Source organism: Rhizophagus irregularis, chromosome 20 (genome assembly GCF_026210795.1).
Source record: "Rhizophagus irregularis chromosome 20, complete sequence".
Classification (NCBI taxonomy): domain Eukaryota; kingdom Fungi; phylum Glomeromycota; class Glomeromycetes; order Glomerales; family Glomeraceae; genus Rhizophagus; species Rhizophagus irregularis.
In genome coordinates, this window is record NC_089448.1 from 3245107 (window position 1) to 3265366 (window position 20260).

General features: G+C 26.0%; 8 protein-coding genes across 9 annotated transcripts; 5 read left to right on the plus strand and 3 right to left on the minus strand.

Moving 5' to 3' along the window:
* Positions 1 to 384: 384 nt before the first annotated feature.
* Positions 385 to 910, plus strand: OCT59_013311 (uncharacterized protein; the record flags this gene model as incomplete). The annotated part of the gene is made up of 3 exons (XM_066140727.1): positions 385 to 425; positions 520 to 622; positions 728 to 910. The coding sequence occupies 3 exons, from the start codon at positions 385 to 387 to the stop codon at positions 908 to 910; spliced, it is 327 nt and encodes a 108-aa protein (XP_066001580.1).
* Positions 911 to 4346: 3436 nt separating this feature from the next.
* On the plus strand, positions 4347 to 5158 carry OCT59_013312 (uncharacterized protein; the record flags this gene model as incomplete). Its single annotated transcript, XM_025332750.2, has 3 exons — positions 4347 to 4531; positions 4604 to 4706; positions 4982 to 5158. The coding sequence occupies 3 exons, from the start codon at positions 4347 to 4349 to the stop codon at positions 5156 to 5158; spliced, it is 465 nt and encodes a 154-aa protein (XP_025167689.1).
* A 1183-nt stretch (positions 5159 to 6341) lies between these two features.
* OCT59_013313 (uncharacterized protein) lies at positions 6342 to 6734 on the minus strand (the record flags this gene model as incomplete). Its single annotated transcript, XM_025332751.2, has 1 exon — positions 6342 to 6734. One exon carries the CDS (start codon positions 6732 to 6734, stop codon positions 6342 to 6344), a length of 393 nt encoding a protein of 130 aa, XP_025167690.1.
* A 1639-nt stretch (positions 6735 to 8373) lies between these two features.
* Positions 8374 to 9459, plus strand: OCT59_013314 (uncharacterized protein; the record flags this gene model as incomplete). The annotated part of the gene is made up of 3 exons (XM_025321887.2): positions 8374 to 8967; positions 9070 to 9375; positions 9448 to 9459. 3 exons carry the CDS (start codon positions 8374 to 8376, stop codon positions 9457 to 9459), a joined length of 912 nt encoding a protein of 303 aa, XP_025167691.1.
* Positions 9460 to 9655: 196 nt separating this feature from the next.
* Positions 9656 to 11239, minus strand: OCT59_013315 (uncharacterized protein). The gene is made up of 6 exons (XM_025321888.2): positions 11084 to 11239; positions 10864 to 10947; positions 10727 to 10747; positions 10397 to 10648; positions 10033 to 10311; positions 9656 to 9928 (listed from the first exon to the last, which is right to left on the minus strand). Exons 1-6 carry the CDS (start codon positions 11219 to 11221, stop codon positions 9737 to 9739), a joined length of 966 nt encoding a protein of 321 aa, XP_025167692.1. The 5' UTR covers positions 11222 to 11239; the 3' UTR covers positions 9656 to 9736.
* Positions 11240 to 12091: 852 nt separating this feature from the next.
* On the minus strand, positions 12092 to 13264 carry OCT59_013316 (uncharacterized protein; the record flags this gene model as incomplete). 2 transcript variants are annotated; one of them, XM_066140728.1, is made up of 2 exons in its annotated part: positions 12430 to 12447; positions 12500 to 13264. In XM_066140728.1, 2 exons carry the CDS (start codon positions 13262 to 13264, stop codon positions 12430 to 12432), a joined length of 783 nt encoding a protein of 260 aa, XP_066001581.1. The 2 variants fall into 2 exon arrangements, with proteins under 2 accessions (XP_025167693.2, XP_066001581.1); XM_025309603.2 differs by having other exon boundaries at positions 12092 to 13264.
* A 1145-nt stretch (positions 13265 to 14409) lies between these two features.
* On the plus strand, positions 14410 to 15771 carry OCT59_013317 (uncharacterized protein; the record flags this gene model as incomplete). Its single annotated transcript, XM_066140729.1, has 6 exons — positions 14410 to 14521; positions 14633 to 14660; positions 14731 to 14803; positions 14938 to 15093; positions 15192 to 15484; positions 15579 to 15771. 6 exons carry the CDS (start codon positions 14410 to 14412, stop codon positions 15769 to 15771), a joined length of 855 nt encoding a protein of 284 aa, XP_066001582.1.
* Positions 15772 to 18113: 2342 nt separating this feature from the next.
* On the plus strand, positions 18114 to 18951 carry OCT59_013318 (uncharacterized protein; the record flags this gene model as incomplete). Its single annotated transcript, XM_025311856.2, has 3 exons — positions 18114 to 18212; positions 18308 to 18378; positions 18456 to 18951. The coding sequence occupies 3 exons, from the start codon at positions 18114 to 18116 to the stop codon at positions 18949 to 18951; spliced, it is 666 nt and encodes a 221-aa protein (XP_025167695.2).
* Between the last annotated feature and the right edge of the window lie 1309 nt (positions 18952 to 20260).

Consider the following 20260-nt stretch of genomic DNA (forward strand, 5'->3'; position numbering starts at 1 on the left):
ACGTGATTTAAATCTTTTATTTTATAAAATTTTATTTATTATTCATTCATGGATTACATCTAGCTGGCTGAGTGGGTGGCAGTATTGGGTAATTGATCCAACGGGAGTTGTTGGGCAAAGTATGCATTTTTCCTTATATAATAATGAGACGTGGTTTACCCAACAAGACATTTTCCCAACACCCTAACGCTGGCCGTTTGATCACGTGTGTGCATAACTCTGCATAACTCTGGCCAAACCTGTCGGGCAAATGTCCTGTCGCCGTCGGGAAATCGTGTATTTTTACCAAAAGTCTCGATAATAAAAGGCCAATAATTTTTCATCGCAGTATTAAAGCTAAATTTAAATGTAAAAAGTTTTATTGAGAATTTTTTATACACTTAAATGGGATTTGGGATGGGATTTGGGATTTGGGATTTGGATGGGTATGGATTTTAAAATGGGAGGCAATATATAAGTAGCACGTTTTTTTAGTATTAAAGTTTTTTTAACTCTAACATGCCGTTTTATGTACGATAGAAAGTCCAAGTCAACAATTGAAAAAGCTTGCGGAATTGTTACTTATGAAATTGATGACAAGCGTAAGAATAATTTACCATTACTTCTTATTGTGGGTTGGAGGGTAAGTCCTTTAGCAATGATTTTGATAAAAAAAAAGTCTTGGAAGTTAAAAATGTTTTCTGAATTCTCTAAAATCGGCTATATAACCATGCTTATTCATTATTAGATATCCATCATCAGAAAAAACAAATGGTTCGTTTTTATTGGCTGTGAAACAGATCCGGATTTCCCAGGCGAAGACAAAAGTTCTATAAATGAATATTTGAAAGAAAAAGGAAATAAGGGATCAAATACTTTGGAATTTGAGGAACATTCAATGAACATTGACGGATCGATATCTGATGGGTAATTGTAATATGATAAATTATTAAGCTTTATTTATCACTAACAATCAAATAAATACATAATACATATAGGAATAATGCACAACTCGACATATATATCCGTTCTCGGGGGTATTAGAAAGATTTTTTTCTTGATAGGCTTTTTTCAAAAATATATTTATTTCATGCAAAGTCATATTACGTCCCCTATTTAATTTATTGATATACTGTAGTTGTTTTAGTTAATTTATTTATTTTACCTTTCGTTCTTATCTGTTATAGAATTTTTATTTTTATTTTTTTTCCTAGTTTTTTTTTTATTTTTAGTACTTTGAAATTTTATTTATATTTTACACTTAATTGTACAAAATTTGGATATCTTTAATCCCTTTGTAAATTCTGGAAACTTGGAAGAAATTTTATTTCGTCGGCCACATCTCGTTGATCTGACTGAAGAATAGAGATATTTTGTTTTATATGAAATAATTTATCAATAAAGTTATCACGCGGCCCTTGAAAAAAAAAAATAATAATAATTTACGTTATTTATTGATTATTACTATAATATTGTTTAATTCATTTCGCTGAAAGGGTATATTCTTTATTTTAAATTATTTACCGTATATTAAAGTAAAAATAAAGGCTTCCATCCATATATCCATATGACCAAGTATCGTCATTCCCCATTTTAAGACAGATTTTAGCTAAGAGTACTCATACAAATTCATTTTTTCGTTCTATCTATAATATTTAATTTTTATTTAAATTTGCAATTATTAATTTATAGCTTTAATAATAGTATTGATACAAATAAAATTTTTTTTTTTCAATTGAAATTATAAAATCCATATATAGGGTAATCCATATATATATATCAAATTTAAATAATTATTTATCTACTTAATTTACATTATTTCTTTGTACATTCATAATAGAGAAAACTTAACAAGCACAATTAGTTACAGCATGACGTCTAAAAGTTCAGATAAATAAGGTGATTTTAGAATCAATAAAACTTTAACATGAAAATCTATCAAAAGAGATTTATTTAAAGGTAAATTTTCTCGTTATAACATCTAACAGTAACTACTCGATTTATAAAATAAAATTCAAAAATTTATTATAAACAAACTAGAATAATAATAACACCCTATAAAAAATCGGATACGTTTTTTATAAAGTTTTTATACGATTTTTTTTCCTTATCATGAAAGGATACGGAAAAATGCACAATTCCGTATCACTAAAAATATGGTTTGGATACGGAATTTACACGGGATTCATATGGAATTTACATGATTTGATCACTGATTTTATCATGAAATTTATACGATTTGGTTACTGAATTTACCATTATATTACAGTTTATTACAGTTGTATTTACATAAATTTAATTCTACTTTATTAAATTAAATATAAATTAAAATTAAACAAATACAAATATATTAAATACATTATTAAAATTCCCTTCCTTATCAAAACCACCTATTGCAACCTAAATTATCTATAATATGTTCAGGTTCATTCAGAGTCAAAAAACCTAAAAAGAAAAAAGAAACATGAGAATGTTTAACTTAACCGGAAACCGAAACACCCTCATATAGTATCTGCAATCGTCCAAGTCACCAAGGGTCAGTATTCCTACAAAAAAGAAAGAGAACTCCAAAATGTCTGACCTACATAAAAGAAAAGAATCATAAAACGTCTGATGAAAAAGAAACCAAAACAACTTACAAGAAAAAAATCCAGAATCTGAACCAAACTTACAAAGAAAAAGAAAATTTGAACTGACCTAAAAAAGAAAAAAATCCTGTACCATCCTACAAAAAGAAAAGGACTCCCAAACTAATTTACAAAAAAAGAAAAAAGAAACTCAAAAAAAATCTGTTTGTCTATGAAAAAAAAAGAGATAATATAAATAAAAAAGAAAGGGTAGTGAGTGGGGAATAAAAGAACAAATCAAAAAAATATTTTTCTTTAAAAAGAGGGGTGACGAAGTTAGGAAAGTTAAAAGTTAGAAAAATAAAAGAAATTTTTTTTTTAAAAAAAAAAAAGGAAAGGGTGGTGAGTGGGGAATAAAAGAATAAAGTCAAAAAAAATTTTTTTCAAAGGAGTGACGAAAAAAAATTTTTTTTTTAAAGGAGTGATGAAAAAAAAAATTTTTTTTAGAGAGTGACGAAAAAAAAATCTCTTTTTAAAGGGAGGTGACGAAGAAAGAAGAAAAATTTTTTAAAATAAAAAAAAAAAACAAAATAACAAAAGACAAAAGAAAGGAAAGACAGAAAGGAAGATCAAAGTAATTGTTAAGGGTTTATATAAAAACCAAAAAAACGTATCATAACAAAACAATAAACAATCACGTGATCACGTGTTATGATACGGGATGATTGTAAAATTATTTTCTAAAATATTAAGTTTAAAAATTCCGTATACATTCCGCATTATTGATTTTTTCCGTATACATTTCGTATACGTTAGTTTTTTAAAAAAATGTTCAAAAATGAATTTCTTATTAAATATATGGAATTTGTATACGGAATCTATAGAAACGTACATAAAATGTATACAAAACGTATTCTTTCCATATACAGATTTCTTATAGGGACAATATTCTTATTTAGGCGATATTAGACCTTTGTAATAGAAGAGGAAGAAAGAAGGGAAAACAAAACTGAGATACAGATACAATATCAAATGCGGACGCAAATAAAATAAAACAAATCATACAATAATCATGTGATAAGTTTCTGTTTTCATATTCCAACAGTGACTGAAGTAACTGGTTTATATCATGGTTCCGTACCATAAAGCCATGATAGACTTTTATTCCAATATTGATAGACTTTTTACCCATCCTATTAAATAAACACCCCCGTAAAAGTATCAAACAAAAAAATACCAAGTAAAGTTTCATTGATGTCACACAAGGTCATCCTATTATTATTGTAATAGTATTAAAAAATATAAATTTAATTTAAAGTGGTATTTATCGGAAAATAAAAAACAACTACACAACCGAACCCATGTAAATCTTACCAAAAAAAGAAAATTGAAACAGCACCCAATAACCTAATGTTGATCACAACCCACTCGCCACAGTCTATATCTAACCCTGCTCACTCGCCTAACCGTCTCTACGCGTGACAATTAGAGATCGATCCCCTCAAAAAAAAATTAAGTCGCTAAAATAAATACATACGACGAGAACTGAGCAGTCACGTGTCCCGTGACGGTTAGGCATCACGTATGTGTCAGAGTACAAATGATCTTCGTATAATAATACAAATGTCAGATCCATCCCCTTCTCACTTTCATAATATTTTTCCCTTTCTAAAATTTTTTTGCTGTTACAAATTTACAAATTCCATTAATAATTTACCCAGTCTCAAGATAGCCTTTTCATTCTATATTCTATTCTTACCGTCTATCCTTTTTATTACGTAACTTTTATTAAAATATTCCATGAATATTCCACCGATACCATTATCAGCAATAAATCATTTTGTTCAAAACAACTTGGTTAACAGGATAACAATTAATATTAATAATACTCAATCAAGGAATACATTACATCATGGAAAACATATTGGGAATAAATTAATTACACCGTTACCCGTAACAATAAATCGTAGAGAAATGGGATTTATGTAAGTATCCTGTTTGTTATTTTTCCTATTATAAGTTGTTTTTCTTAATATGCCACATTTGACGTACTATAGAAGGTCCAAGTCAACAATTGAAAAAGCTTGCGGGATTGTTACCTATGAAATTGATGACAAGCGTAAGAATAACTTACCATTACTTCTTATTGTGGGTTGGAGGGTAAGTAATTTTTGTTTCAAAAAGTAGCTCATTTGGAGGTCTTAAAGTATGATACCGTAAAGTCCCGAAAGTAAGCATGCACATAATGCCAGCCAAGCTCATCATAATGTAGGCCAAAATTGTAATAATTCTGGTAAGGGGTGCTTATTTTCGGGGTGCTTACTTTTGGGATTTTACGCTATTTATATAAAGAATGTTTACCGAATCACTTGACCCTTAAACTTAAGAAATGGTCGAAAATCAGCTATATAAACCATGTTTTATTTCATAATTAGATATCCATCATCGGAAAAAACAAATGGTTTGTCTTTATCGGCTGTGAAACAGATCCGGATTTTCCAGACGAAAGTTCTATAAATAAATATTTGAAAGAAAATGGAAATAAGGGCTCAGATACTTTGGAATTTGATGAATATTCAATGGTCATTGACGGATCGATATCTGATGGGTAATTATATTATGATAAAGTATTAATTATTAAGCTTATTTATCACTAACAATCAAAATATATACATAATACATATAGGAATAATGCACAACTCGACATATGTATCCGTTCTCGGGGGGTATTAGAAAGATTTTTTTCTTGATAGCCTTTTTTCAAAAATATATTTTTTCATTGATTTTCAGTACATCAGTTTTGATATATTTTTCTTAGTTTTTCTACTTCCCAAAATTTCGAAACGGAGATACATGTACAGATTCCGCCAAATTAGCGATCCGCAAAATCCCTTATTTAATTTATTGATATAGTTGTTTTAGTTAATTTATTTTATTTTATCTTTCGTTCTTATCTGTTATAGAATTTTTATTTTTATCTTTTTTCCTTGTTTTTTTTTTATTCTTACTTTGAAATTTTATTTATATTTTACACTAAAATTTGGACATCTTTAATCCCTCTGTAAATGCTGGAAATTTGGAAAAAAATTTATTTCATCGGCCACATCTCGTTGATTAATCTAAAAGAATAGAGATATTTTGTTAATATGAAATAATTTATCAATAAAGTTATCACGCGGCCCTTGAAAAAAAAAAAAATAATAATAATTTACGTTATTTATTGATTATTGCCATAATATTGTTTTATTCATTTCGCTGAAAAGGTATATACTTTATTTTATATTATTTACCGTATATAAAGTAAAAATAAAGGCTTAACCGATTCAACCATTCATATATCCATATGACCAAGTATCGTCATTCTCCATTTTAAGACAGATTTTAGTTTAAGAGTACTCATACAAATTAATTTTTCGTTCTATCTATAATATTTAATTTTTATTTAAATTTGCAATTATTTAACTTATAGCTTTAATAGTAACAAATTTCAAAATAATAATTAATTTACATTATTTCTTTGTACGTTCATAATAGAGAAAACTTATTAATCAATTAATTACAGTACGACACCTAAAAGAGTGATAAAATTTTCTCGTTATAACTTCTAAGAAGTAACTACTTGATTTATAACTGAAAATAAAATTCAAGAAATTTATTACGTTAAACTAGGATAATAATAACAATAATATTTTATTTAGACCTTTGCAATAGAAGGAGAAGGAAGAAGAAGGAGTGAATATCATACATGTATAGTACACGAAATATTTATTACAAATAATAGATTATAATATTAATTTATTGTTGAAATTGAGAGGAAGTAGGAATAACTAAGATTTTAAACCCAGGAATGTCAAGACTGTAAATTGCGAAATTATTTGCCAGGTTAAGTGACATGGGAGAAGAAATGGGTATAGAAATGATTTTGAAACCGGGAATTTCAAAAACAAAGATTACGGAAGAATTAGCAGGAGAAGGATAAGAAGGAACGGTAGAGTAAGATTGAGAAGTTCTATTCGTGTATGATGTCGGATCGTCCATCATAGAAAAATCAACATTGACATTGTTGTAATTATTATTATTAGTATTTGATGAACGTTCCTGTTCCGATTGAATAATATTTGATTGTTGTAAATTACTGGATTCAGTAAAATTGTATCCGTTATTATCTTGTAAATTATTTTGGTCCATAATTTTGCACGTAATTTTATAAATTTTTTTTTAGTTTTTTTTTTAGCAGAGACGATTATTTTTTCGCGATAAAATTTCCAAAAACCTTTTATAATAAAAAGAAGGTTAAATAAATAAGCCAACACCGAATCTTAGAAGAAGAAATGTAACATGTTACTTTTGTTCTTTTTTGGAAAAACAGATCGTGGTTTATAACATTCATTTTAATCATATGTCGTGATAAATGATAACTGGTTTCTCATCCAGAATTTTAAAAAGGTAACAATATTTTTTTTTTTATAAAGTTCAAATTTTATTAATAATAATTTATTTACTTTGGAAGAATAAAACGTGCTAGTTGTATTTTTCGTATAAAGATTATTTGGTTAGAATAATTTTTTGTTTTTGGTAATTCACCATGTGTTTTGTTTTATGATAAATAAATAACTCGTTTTTTTGAAACACATTTTTCTTTGGTTGTTGGTTGATCCCATCATTATTTTAGTTAGTTAATTTAAAAGATTAACACGAGTGATTACTCCCGATTACGGTAATGCATTGAAAGTATTACTTTCATTAATATACAAAATTGGGTTAACGAAAATGAAAAAGTAATATTTGTATTAGTATTATTATTAGTATTACAGTATTTAAGTATTTATTTTTTAAATAATCAATAATCGGACAAAATTTTAATATTACCTTATCGGTAATCTCATTCTTTTATTATTACCATTTTAAAAATTTCATTGTATTTTTTTTTTATTATTATTATTATTATTATTATTTTTCATTTTATCAATAAACGTACAGGATCTGCATTTATTATTTATAGAGGGTCATGAACTTTTGAAATAAATAAAAGAAACCGGAATTGGGGAACAAAAAAAAAATTTTTTTTTGTATATATCAGATATATATATATATATATATTTTTGTATTTTAGTTTTGTTTGCATTAAAACAAATATAAAACAATTAATCTTGGTTAAATCTTCCCGTGATATGCAATCAATATACAGGATATAAATACATATATAGTAAGTGACAAAAACAAAATTGATCCGTAAATAAATAAATGTGTGAGAATTTTAGAATTTTATATATTTTTTTTTTTCTTTGTTATTTTGGAATCGTAATTTTTATTTATTTATTTATTTATTTTTATTATTATTTTTTAAAGAATTTCGAAATTGAGAATAAAAGAAATATTTATTTTTTTTTCTGTTATATTAATTTTTTTTTAAAAAAAATTGAAAATTCGTTACAAGTTACAAACTAAAAAGGTTAAAATTTGTTACCGCAGTAAACAGGTTATTAAAATTACCGATAAAGGCGGATAAGCCCATCAAAGCCATCGATTAAAAAATACCCAGCCCAACTCATCCGTATCTTTGCCGTTAGATTTTATATCTACTACCGAATAAGATTTGTCTTACCTCATAATATATGTTACCGTGTATACAGTATATACAGTATATATCGGTATAGTAAAGAATAGATCAACGTATTTCTGGAAAATGGTGTCATCTGATCTATTACGTAATCAATATGGACTTTAAATTTAAAATCATCTCCGCCCCTCTTTACCACCCTTTCTACTTCTCTTTCTTCTGTTTTTTATAAAAAAAAACTTTTAACTCTCTAGACAAAAAAAAAAAATGTTTCACCAGTTTATTACACCAGTGACAACCAAATTATCTTTCACAAACGCTAGTGATCCTCAAAAATCAGCTAAACCTATTTCTACAATTTCATTTTATTCTAAGCCATCAACTGTTGAAAATGTTTCTTATAGTAGTGTTCAAAATGTTCAAAGGACTTCCCCCATTTCAAATTCTTGGAACGATAATCTTTTGAAAGCACCAATATATTTTGATTATCCAACTCCTCCTAACCCTTCTGTTGAAAGAACTTCTTTGGTAACCTTTAACGTTAATAATACTCAAGATACTTATCCTTCAACGTCCACTTTTCATGATTTTTCAATTAATTCTTCAGTTTATCAACCTAAATCTCCTGTTTATCGTCCTAAATCTCCTGATTCTGTAACAAAATCATATGATACTCCAATATTTTATCTTTCGTCTCCTACATCTCCTACAAATCCTATAAATTCCTCAAAAGTAAATCATCAACATCAAGTTATAAATGATTCTTTAGAATTTCATACTACTTTATCTCCTATAAGTGATTCAACAATTAATGAATTTAAAAGATCAACTTTATCGGAAAAGAAAAGAAATTCAATAGAGGTTATGATCATTTTTTGGTTTATATAATAAAAATGTATATATTTATATATAATGTATATATTAATTTATTTTCTATTTTTATTTTTATTTTTGATATTTTAGCAAAGTAATTCAATTGGGAGGATAAAGTATAACAAGATTCATAATGATGAACAGGAGAATAAGGAAAATAGTCTTGAAGAAGTTTTCAAGATAAATAATAATAATGAATCAATAGATGTAACAAATATAGATGAGAATATTCCTGCTGAACCAATACAAACAGTTAAATTAGATTCTGATGTAACAACAGATGTAAATCAAACTTTTGTAAAATCTACTACAACTACAAATCCATCAAATGAATCATCAAAACGTGGGAGAAAAATTAGACGATCTAAACGTCTTGCGGTTAAACCACCGTTAAACGTAAGTATTTCACTTTTGCGCGTGTCACATGTTGATTTATTCATTAATTACTGATTTATTATTATTATTTAGTATCGTGTCTAGGATTGGACATCACGTACTGTAACATTCTACAATTCAAACGTGATCGCTTGATTTATTATTTTTTAAACAAGTTGGATTTTTAAGTAATTCGGATTTTTTGATCTGACCTTTTGATTTTATAGAAATTATGATAATGTATAATCAAACGTGTACTTTTTCAATAATAATAATAATAATAAATCAATCAGACACAATTCAGGACTCAATGATAATTTTTTTTTAATTATTAAAAAAAAAATAAAATGAATACAATCATTACTAACTATACATAATAATTTTAGTCAAAGATTGGTAAATCGAAATCAGCAGGATCATTAAATCTTAAATTGATATTTAAAGAAGAAATTTTATGCAATTCTTCTTGAGTTAATTCAAAATCAAATAATTGTTTATTTTGTGCAAGACGATCATGATTATTAGATTTTGGTACAATAGCAATTTGACGTTGTACACACCATTTTAGCACAATCTATTTTTTAAAAACAAAACAAATAAACAAACAAATAATTAATTAATTAATTAATAAATAAAATTTAAAAATATTGATTAGGACGAAAAAACAAATTATATTACCTGAGCAGGACTTTTGTTTTTACTACTAGCAAGTTCTTTAATTATAGGTTGATCAAAAAGAATTGGAGCAGTTTTGGCTTTAGGAATCAAGTCCACGTAACTTAAATTACCAAAATTAGAATAACCAGTAACAGCCATTCCTTGAGATTTAACATAATTTATAAGTGTTTCTTGAGTTAAATAAGGATTATGTTCTATTTGCAAGACTGATGGTTTAATTCTCGCATATCTGAGTAGATCTATAATTAAACCTGCACAACAATTTGATATACCAATATTCTAGAAAATAAATATATATGAATAAGAATTATAATTATGGAACGAAAATCAGATATTCAGATTAAATCAAAACTTAAAATCTTACTTTAACTAAACCAGCATCAACTAATTCTTCCATAGCTTGCCAAGTTTCTTGGATTGGAATATTTTCTGGAATGACCTCTTTTTTATTAGGATCATAATACCATTCAGCAGGATATCTTACTTCCGGATCAACATATTTCAAAGCGATTGGAAAATGCATCAAGTATAAATCCAAATGATCAAGTTGAAGGTCTCTCAAAGTACGTTCAACGGCTTGACGAACATGTTTACGAGCGTGATTCGTATTCCATAACTGTGGAAAAGATTAACGTTTAAATTTGATAATTTTTCAAATCAAAAATCAAAAATTCCTGACAAAAATTTTACTTACTTTTGATGTAACGAAAATATCCTTAAATAATCAACAAAATAAAGGAATAAAGGAAATAAAGGAAATAAGGATTATAAAAAGGTGATTAATTAAAGAAGAACGAATTTAGAATTTTTAATTTACTTTGATATTTTTACCTCACGCTTTACAATTCCGGCATCAAACGCTTTTTTAAGACCTATACCGATTTCTTTCTCGTTTCCATAATCGGATGCACAATCCTAATTATATACAGTATATATATATATTTAGTGTTTATTAAATAGTTTTATATACAAATTATAATGAAATTTAAAAAATAAATTTCAAATTAAGAAAAATTTTTAAAAAAAAAAATTTTTTTTTAATAATAATTACCACTAAACGATATCCAAGTTTGAAAGCTTCAACAACTAAATCAGTTGCTTTGTCGTTTGGTACTTTCCACATACCCACACCAACTAATGGCATGGGTTGTCCGGTTGGATTTAATTTTACTGTAGGATTATCACTCATGGTTTTTTTTTATTAGATAAAAGGAAAAAAGGGAAAGTTTAGAAGGGTTTAGAGAAAGAGAATTTATAGTTTTTTTTTTTAAAATTAAATTGATGATCTTATTAGTTAGTATTGATGTAAACTTTTACCCAGAACCACGTGATATAACATATATGGTAATCCGAAATCATCTCACGGCATTACATTTGATCCTCGATAAATAAACTTTACATACTTATAATATTAATTATTCCAAATACCGCGAAAGTGATGTCGAAAGTGATGTAAAATTGTTATCATTATCATGTAATGAAAAAATTAGTTTAATATTTAATGATATAATTTTTTTTTTTAAGGTTGTAACATTTTAAATTAAACATGAAAAAAAAAAAAAAAAAAAAAAAAAAAAATCTTTTTAAATCGTCGATGGTCGATCAAAAAATCTATCATACATATCATACATGAAAAATATTTGCCGGATTTCCGGATTTTCCGGATTTCCCAAATAATTTGGCGGGAAAAGTTTTTCATATTTAGGTTTAAAGTTTAAAGTATTTTTCCGGAGTGCATCAAAATTAACATTTTTTTAGATAAACTGATAACTGATAATAAATAAATAATATAAATAGTTAATTTCGTCATTATAATGTCAACCATGTGAGGTAATATTTAATTCAAAATATTTATTATTTAAAAAAGCGAACGTGCGTAATTACATTAGAAAGTGCGTAATTATTATGTCCATCCCAGCATGTACGATGAGCGTACTGTATACTGTATATACTACTAGTCTACTAGTCTACTAGTCTAATATAACACAATACTATACTATATAACACTGTACTATACTATATATCACTATACTATATATCACTGTACTATTGTACTATACTAATAATATAATGTCTTTTCAAACCATTTTATTGCCTCGGGAAAATTTCTATCAGTTCCAATTCCATCCCTATAACATTTTGATACCAAATGAATAGCATCAAAAGAATTTTTATTTGATAATACTAAATACCATTTTAATGCTTTACTTTGATTCTTATTAATAGTATCATCAAAATAATATTTTGCTAATTTATGTTGAGCGTAAATATAACCATTTATTGCAGATTTTCTATTCCAATAAAATCCTTTCTTTTCATTTTTTTTAACATATAAACCATCATTATAATAATTTGATACTATATATTGACAATAATTATAACCTTTTTTTGCAGATTTTAAATACCATTCAAATGCTTGATATTCATCTTTTAAAATACCATTACCATAATGATAACAATTTCCTACCATAAATGATGCAATATTATAACCTCCTATAGCAGATTTTAAATATAATTCAAATGCTTTCTTTTTATCATTATTATCATAATAACAATTACCTAACATATACATTGCTTTAATATTTCCTCCTGATGATGATTTTGAATACCATTCAATTGCTTTATTATAATCTCTTTTAATATAATAATAATTACCTATAAAATATTGTGATACCGAATCTCCTTTTTCGGCATTTCTTATATGTACTTTATAATTATCCTTTCTATATATCAAAACATCTTTATAAAGAAATAATGAATAAAAATATTTTGAAATTATTTTATTCAACTTTTTAATATCATTATCAACATCATCATCATTGTTGTTGTCATTGTTGTCATTGTTGTTATCAACGTCATCATTATCATCATCATCATCATCATCATAAACGCCAACGTCACGTAAAGTGATTGTCTCAGTAATTGTTCCTTCTTTTTTGATGGAATCAAATATTTCCAAAGATTTGATTTTATCAACTTTACAACCAATTCCTTTATAATAAAAAAATCCAATCAAACTTGTATAATGAATAAAATTTTTTGAATCATTTGTTATAATATCAAATAAATTTTTAGGATCCAATTCATATTCAAATAAAAAATTATTTATATAATCTAATAATTTATCTTCAATATCATAATTATAATTATTCCAATATACTATAGGTTCAGTATTTATTAATATTAAATATAATTCTTTTAATAATTCTTTATAAATTTTTATTAATTTCATTATTAATTATTAATTATTATTATTATTAATTATTATTATTGATCGATCGATTTCGTTAATTTAATTAATATTCGTTAATTTACAGTTGATTAAAATGTTCGTTAAATTTCGTTATTCAAGGTTATTTTTTTTTGTATTTTTTTATTTTTTTTTTTCGTACGAGATTTCGTTATCAAGGTTATATCTATCAATTATACTGATTTTTCATTAAAAAAAAAAATGGGCTGCTTTATATGTATTCTGAGGATCAGGCAATTTCGTGCGTGTGTTACGAAAATGCTTTTCTTTATCGGGTTTACTATTATAAGTTCCATCTAACATACTTTAAATAGAAATGTACTACCACTACGAATAAGAATCATTTTTAATCGTTTAGTAGATTTTCAATCAAAATTCGATTCCCTTGTATCAAAACGATAATGCTATTTATAATGCTTTTATAAGTATTTTAGTAATATAAAGGACGCTATATTAATGTACCCAACTTTTAAGGGGGAAAATTTTAGATTGACAAGAGATTTTCCTCTTTCTGTATCAATCATTCAAAGGAAAATTCTCATGGTATTTCCCATTGATTTTTTCCTTTTTTTTTCTCATATTTGTTGGATTGAATGATTATTTATAACCATTTTTGGTCATAACAATAACATAATATCGTTAATATCCTTATGGTAACAAATATCCTTTTGATAACAAAAAAAAAAACTAACAAACTGTTTTTGTCATTTATTGTCGTTAATGTTGGGGAAAAAATATCGTGGGAATTACCAACATCTAAACCATAAAGACATTAAGGGTTGCAATCTAGACATTAAGGGCTGAAACCTAGACATTAAGGGTTGCCATAAGAGTTATGAGAATGAGAATTTGCCTTTTTCTTATCTTATTTGGTACACAACTCGTACGACTTGTACGAACTTAGTACCAACTTGTACCAACTTGTACGAACTTGTACTAGCTTGTACGACTTGTGCAGATCTTCCTCTCATACTGTGCTCTACCAAATCGCATGAAAAGGGTAGCCAAAACGTATAGTGATACCAAAACTTTCTTTTCCCTCTTTTTTTTAAAAAAAAAATTTTATTAAAAAAAAATAATCTTATCATTATTTCTATAACTTTAATATATAAAAAATTTCCCACAAAATGCCAAAAACTTCATCATCACAAATATATGATCATATAAAATTTTGTACATCTACATCATGTCTTGGACGAAAAGTTCGTCAAAAATCCAGATTAATGAATTTTATTTATGGTATATTTAATATATAATATATTTTTTTTATTATTCACTTTATTTTATTAATAATAATTAAATTTATTAAATTTATTTAAAATAATAATAAATTATCTTTTTTTTACTTAGATGTTTTGAATGTAGCTTTAGGAATTAGGTAAATAAATATATATTCTTCGTAAAAAGGATAGATTCTACGCCAAATTTCATTCGAATTTTATAAAAAGAGTTGCTCATTTAGTTGATGTGACATTTCTAACACATGAAGAAACTTTAACATTCATATCATCACTTCGTCAAGTACGTATTTTTTTCGACTTTTTTTTTAAAAAAATTTTTTTTAATTTTTTTTTGATTTTCATTTACTTCGCTCGTTCAATCAATTTATTTATTTATTTATTTTTTTTAAAAAAAAAAAATTTTTTTTTTATCAGAAAATTTCTCATATTTACGCTATACAATTCTCTGATACACATACATTCATATGTAATCGAGATTTATTATTATTAAAACTTGATCAGGATCTTAATAACGATTTCAAGAATATCATATTTATAGATGTATCCAAAGAAAATATTGAACCAAAGCAAGCATGTATTATATACTATTTTTTAGTTTTTTAGTAAATTTTTATTTTATTTTAAATTTTTTTGTTTATTAACTTTTTTTTTTAAAAAAAAAATTTTAGGTTAACGTACCAAATTCTTTAATTTATCTTTTAAATACACAAATTTATTCAACATTCGTAAAAGAAAATGAAAAAATAAATTCAATTTTATTTATTTCTCAAATACCTCAATGTATAATTTCTTTTACTGGATGGATTTTAGAATATCAAGTAATTTATATATTAGAAAAAAATTCATTTGAATTTGAATCACAAAATATTATTATAAATTGTCTTGGAAATCAAGAATTAAAATTATATCGAATTTTTTTAAAGAAAATTAATAATAATAATCATAATTCTGATAAAGAAAGGTAAACATAAATATTTTCATTATTTCTATGAAGAATCTTAAACTTTTTTTAACATGATTTTTTTTTAAAAAAAAAATATTATTTATATTATTAGGCATATGTTATTAAGTTTTAGTTGTCCCGTTAAAATCTTCAATTCTTTAAATGATTCTCAATCTAATAAGGATATTATTTCAACTGTATTAAATGATACTTTTACATTTAGAATTGAACAGAATCAATCCTTTTGGAATAAAGGATGGGAATTAGAGATTAGTGATGTTTGTTTACCAGTTGTAGCTTTGTAACATTCAACGTATACACGTATTATATCATATTTGAGAAATATATAATAAGCGTTTTATTTATTTAACGAACGTTAAAAGATCAATGGATGAAACAAATACTATTTTATTACAAACGAAGAATTATCGTGGAACAACTCTGGATTCTCAAAAAAAAAAAGGTTTATATTCAGGAAAAGAGAGCGAACGACTTCGCTATATAAACTTAACAACTCTAAAAATGGTATATCCGAGCGAGTTTATGATCTTTAAGGCGACACCAAGTAATAAAAATTGGGTCTCATATCCGACCGGGAAAAAAAGTTTCATATGTATTTAAAGTTGAAGTTAAATATTTAATAAAAGTTGAAGAATAATTTTTAATAATTTAGGAATAATGATATTTTATTAATTTGTAAAATAAAAATTTGTAACGATATACAAAAATATTATGCCGTTTTCAATATAGATGTCAATCATACAATACAAAAAATAAATTTTTTGTTATAAATTTTTTTTAATAATGCCTCATCTATAATTCTTCGTCTATAATGCCTCATCTATAATGCCCGTCTATAATTCTTCGTCTATAGTGCTTCTTCTATAATGCTTCGTCTATCATGCTTCGTCTATCATGCTTCGTTTATCATGCTTCGTTTATAATGCCTCATCTATAATGCCCCGTCTATAATTCTTCGTCTATAATGCCTCGTCTATAATGCTTCGTCTATAATGCCTCGTCTATAATGCCTCGTCTATAATTCTTCGTCTATAATGTGAAACATCTAAAAACAAAATAAAAAAAACAGCGTTAGTATGGTTGGTACCCGGGTGGAAGAACCACCACCACACCATACTCCATAAAAAAAAAGCCTCTTAGAAAGGAAGGTACCATGCTACCAAAGTGGTCCCTACTGTCATGGTCCTTCGGGATACCACCGGTGGTTTACGACACCACCAAACAGGTAATATCGACTTTTTTTATTCTGTTAAGCGTGTATCATTAAAACTATGGCTAAGAGCAGGGAGCGCACGCTTACCTTAATAAAAGATTTACCATCCAACTACACGGTAGCCCTAAAATCGTCAGGCTTATCAGAACGCTATGGCTGTGTTAGTTATCCGAACGCTAAAAATATCAAGGTTTAAAGAAAAAATAAAATTATAAAAATACAAATAGTTTAAAGAAGAAAAAGAAAAAAAGAAAATTATAAAAATAAAATAGTTTAAAGAAGAAAAAAAATAAAAGAGAAATCCATATATTTATATAATTTTATCAAAATCAGATGACCATATATAAAATTTTGACATTATTACATTTTTGTAAATTTTACTTTGCATGAGTCATTATAAATATCCTTGTTGGTAAAAATCAGATAGGTGTCACCATATGATAATTTATATGTCGTCAATATTTAAGTCATTATTTCCATATAAAAAGAAGTCAATAAAAATAAAATAAAAATGTACACATGAAAATATTCTTGCTTACTTATTATCACACGATGTATATATATATATATAATGACTATAATGACGGATTTTTTTCTCCGCCAATACATTTATATGTTGAAATAAAATTATCATTATTGTAAACTTCTATTTCAGAAATGTAAGATTGACACAATAATTCTACATTTTATTAATTTATTAGTCTATAAAAAAAAAGTATTTAACATAATAATTATTAATAAACGATAAACTACATCAATAAAGTCATATTTTTAATAACGAGACTTTTTCTTTTCATAATATTTTTTACGCTAATAAAAACAAACAATTTTAAGATAAAAAATAATTGAAAAATTATTTGCAAAATGTATAGATATCAACATATTAAATGATACAACCGAAAGTTATTACCAGTTAACGTCTATGACTTATTTTATATTATACTATAGATGTTATGTTCGCCCAAAAGACCGAAACAACATCTGCAATTATCGTAATTTGATAAAAAACGATCATTAAGTGTCTTTAACTTTGAACTTCGAAAGAGCAGAAGTAAATCAAACTCGTATTAGCGTTGGATTCAAATTAATTATTAATAAATTTCTACGTTTCCGTTTTATCTAATATAGCTAAAATTATTTTTCTTGTTCCCATAACCGGGATTTTGGCGATCCAAATCAGATTACAGACTCTTTACAAGTCCTAATATTTATAGAGACCACAAATTCAGACCTCTATTGTACCAAAATCCCGTTCATCTCATATGATATGGAATTTTTTTAACATGGTTTAAATTAATAATAATGACAAATTCGGACAAAAAGTGACTAAACGTCATAACAATTTAAGTTCTCTGATAAAAGAATGATAATTTTTAACTACTTATTTTTGAAATTTAATATTTTTACGAGGAAATGGGCGCAGTAGTTTCTTCATGTAACCAGAAGAAATTGTCCGGTAAACGTCTATCTCGTGGTTATCCAATACCTGAACAACTTATATCAGAAACAAAAGTGTGTTTTATGTTTTAATATTGTTCCTTTCCATATATTTATTATTTCATTTGCGTATACGTAAATATAATTTTTTTTTTACCACACATTTCAAGAAGACGACAAAATTGAAGAAGCAAAATGTCAAGCAATCTAAATCAATTAATACCGATGATAATTTATTCTGGTAAGTTTGTTATTTAACATTATTTAATGTTCTTACAATAGTACAATTTCAACTTAATGTGAAACATCATTTCATAGTTTATGGACTGATACAAATTATAAGTATTGTGAATGTGGAGATATATTAACAATAAATTTTACTGAAACATCCGATATTTTAATAGATCATTGTGAATATGTTGACGATTTCATTATTTCTTATGTTCATAACAAGATAATTTCAGTTGATATATTTGAAGCATCAAATTTATTATGTTGTCACTTGTTCGATATACGGGAGATAGTAGACAATAAGCCACCTCTTAACCTTTATTCTATTTACTGTAAAGATCATGATGAATTAAGAGTTTACTTTACTGATACTATTTTGTCTACAAGTCAGAAAATTGAGATGAAAGATAATGATTTGTTGGAAATTATTTCATCTACAACAACATTACAGAAAATTAAGATTGAAGGTGATGATATTTTATTAGAAATGGATGATGATAAAAAAATTGTGACGTTATGGTTTTGTAATGCTAATGATAGAATAGAGAATAAGTTATCAAAAGAAGACAGAAAAACTTATTAAGAAAAAGATGGATCATAAAATCTTGAATTGCGGTCTCTTAATTATTAGTTTTTCGTAAAATAATAAAAATTTGACCTGTATGATTGGTTCATTTAGTTACACTTGTGCTCTAGACTTTCTTGAAAACTGATTGCGTGATTTAAATTTTATAGTCTACTAATAAATAGAATCCAGTAATACTATCACAATTTTTTGTCATGTGATTTTGCAAATTCATATCGGCGATTCGCCGATTCGGCGTAATATGTCAATTTTTTCACTTTTGTTACACATATCATAATAATATATATAAGGCGCAGTAAGACTTCCCAACGCGCGATTTTATTCATCATCGATGTCACATCCCTCCGTGTTTTAAGTATCCGAAGAACAAATTTTTTAGTATAAACAAGAAAAGCTTGCATTAATAATTTTTTTTTATGTTACTGGAATGCATATTCGTTTCTACACTCTTCTGGAATTTGGGATGGTCATCAAAAATCCCGTCACGCCCTATATGACGACACATAAACGTCATACTTAATTCCAGCTGAATGTCGTAGTGCCCAGGATAGTTGACCGGAGACAAACATTAAAAAAAATCTATTTGATTTTATCAAGTCATAATTTAATAATACTTGTTTTCGCTAAAATTCAGTAAATATGATTTTTGGTAATATTGATTTAATATTTGTAATAAGATTTCTCCTTCTACATTGACTTCAAATTTTTTTTTGCAGAAATTCGAAATATACATAATCATAATCATTTTAAGCATAAAAAGTTCCTATATTGCTACAATTAAATAAATGTAAGCTAATCAAATATTTTTAAAAAAAATATGAAAAATATATAAATTTCATTTATACCAAATAAAAAAACTTTAAATAATATTTATCGACTTTTAAGTACTTTTTATAAATATTTGTGACGGGGTAAAACTTGCTAAATTTTATTTTAAATTTTATTTGTTTAAGACATACTCATTTTTTAATAATACATATCAAAAATTACTATTTAGGAGGTGAGGAATGGATTTTCGCGTTTATATAAGTGATCGGTTGGTGTGTCAAAAAAAACACCTGTTCAATTCGCACAATAAATATTTATACCGTTATACGTGTTGTGTAGTATACGGGATTGTCCGGAGATTTTTTGTGAGGTAAGACGAATAGTAGTATAGTATGGGTTGTCTATTGAGTATTTTATGACGTATTAACTGATGTTGAGTATAGTGTATGAAATTTACTATACTCCGTTGTATGTATGTAACATTAATTAATTTGCAAAGAGTAATTAGTATAAAATGCGGATTTCATTTTTATTTAAT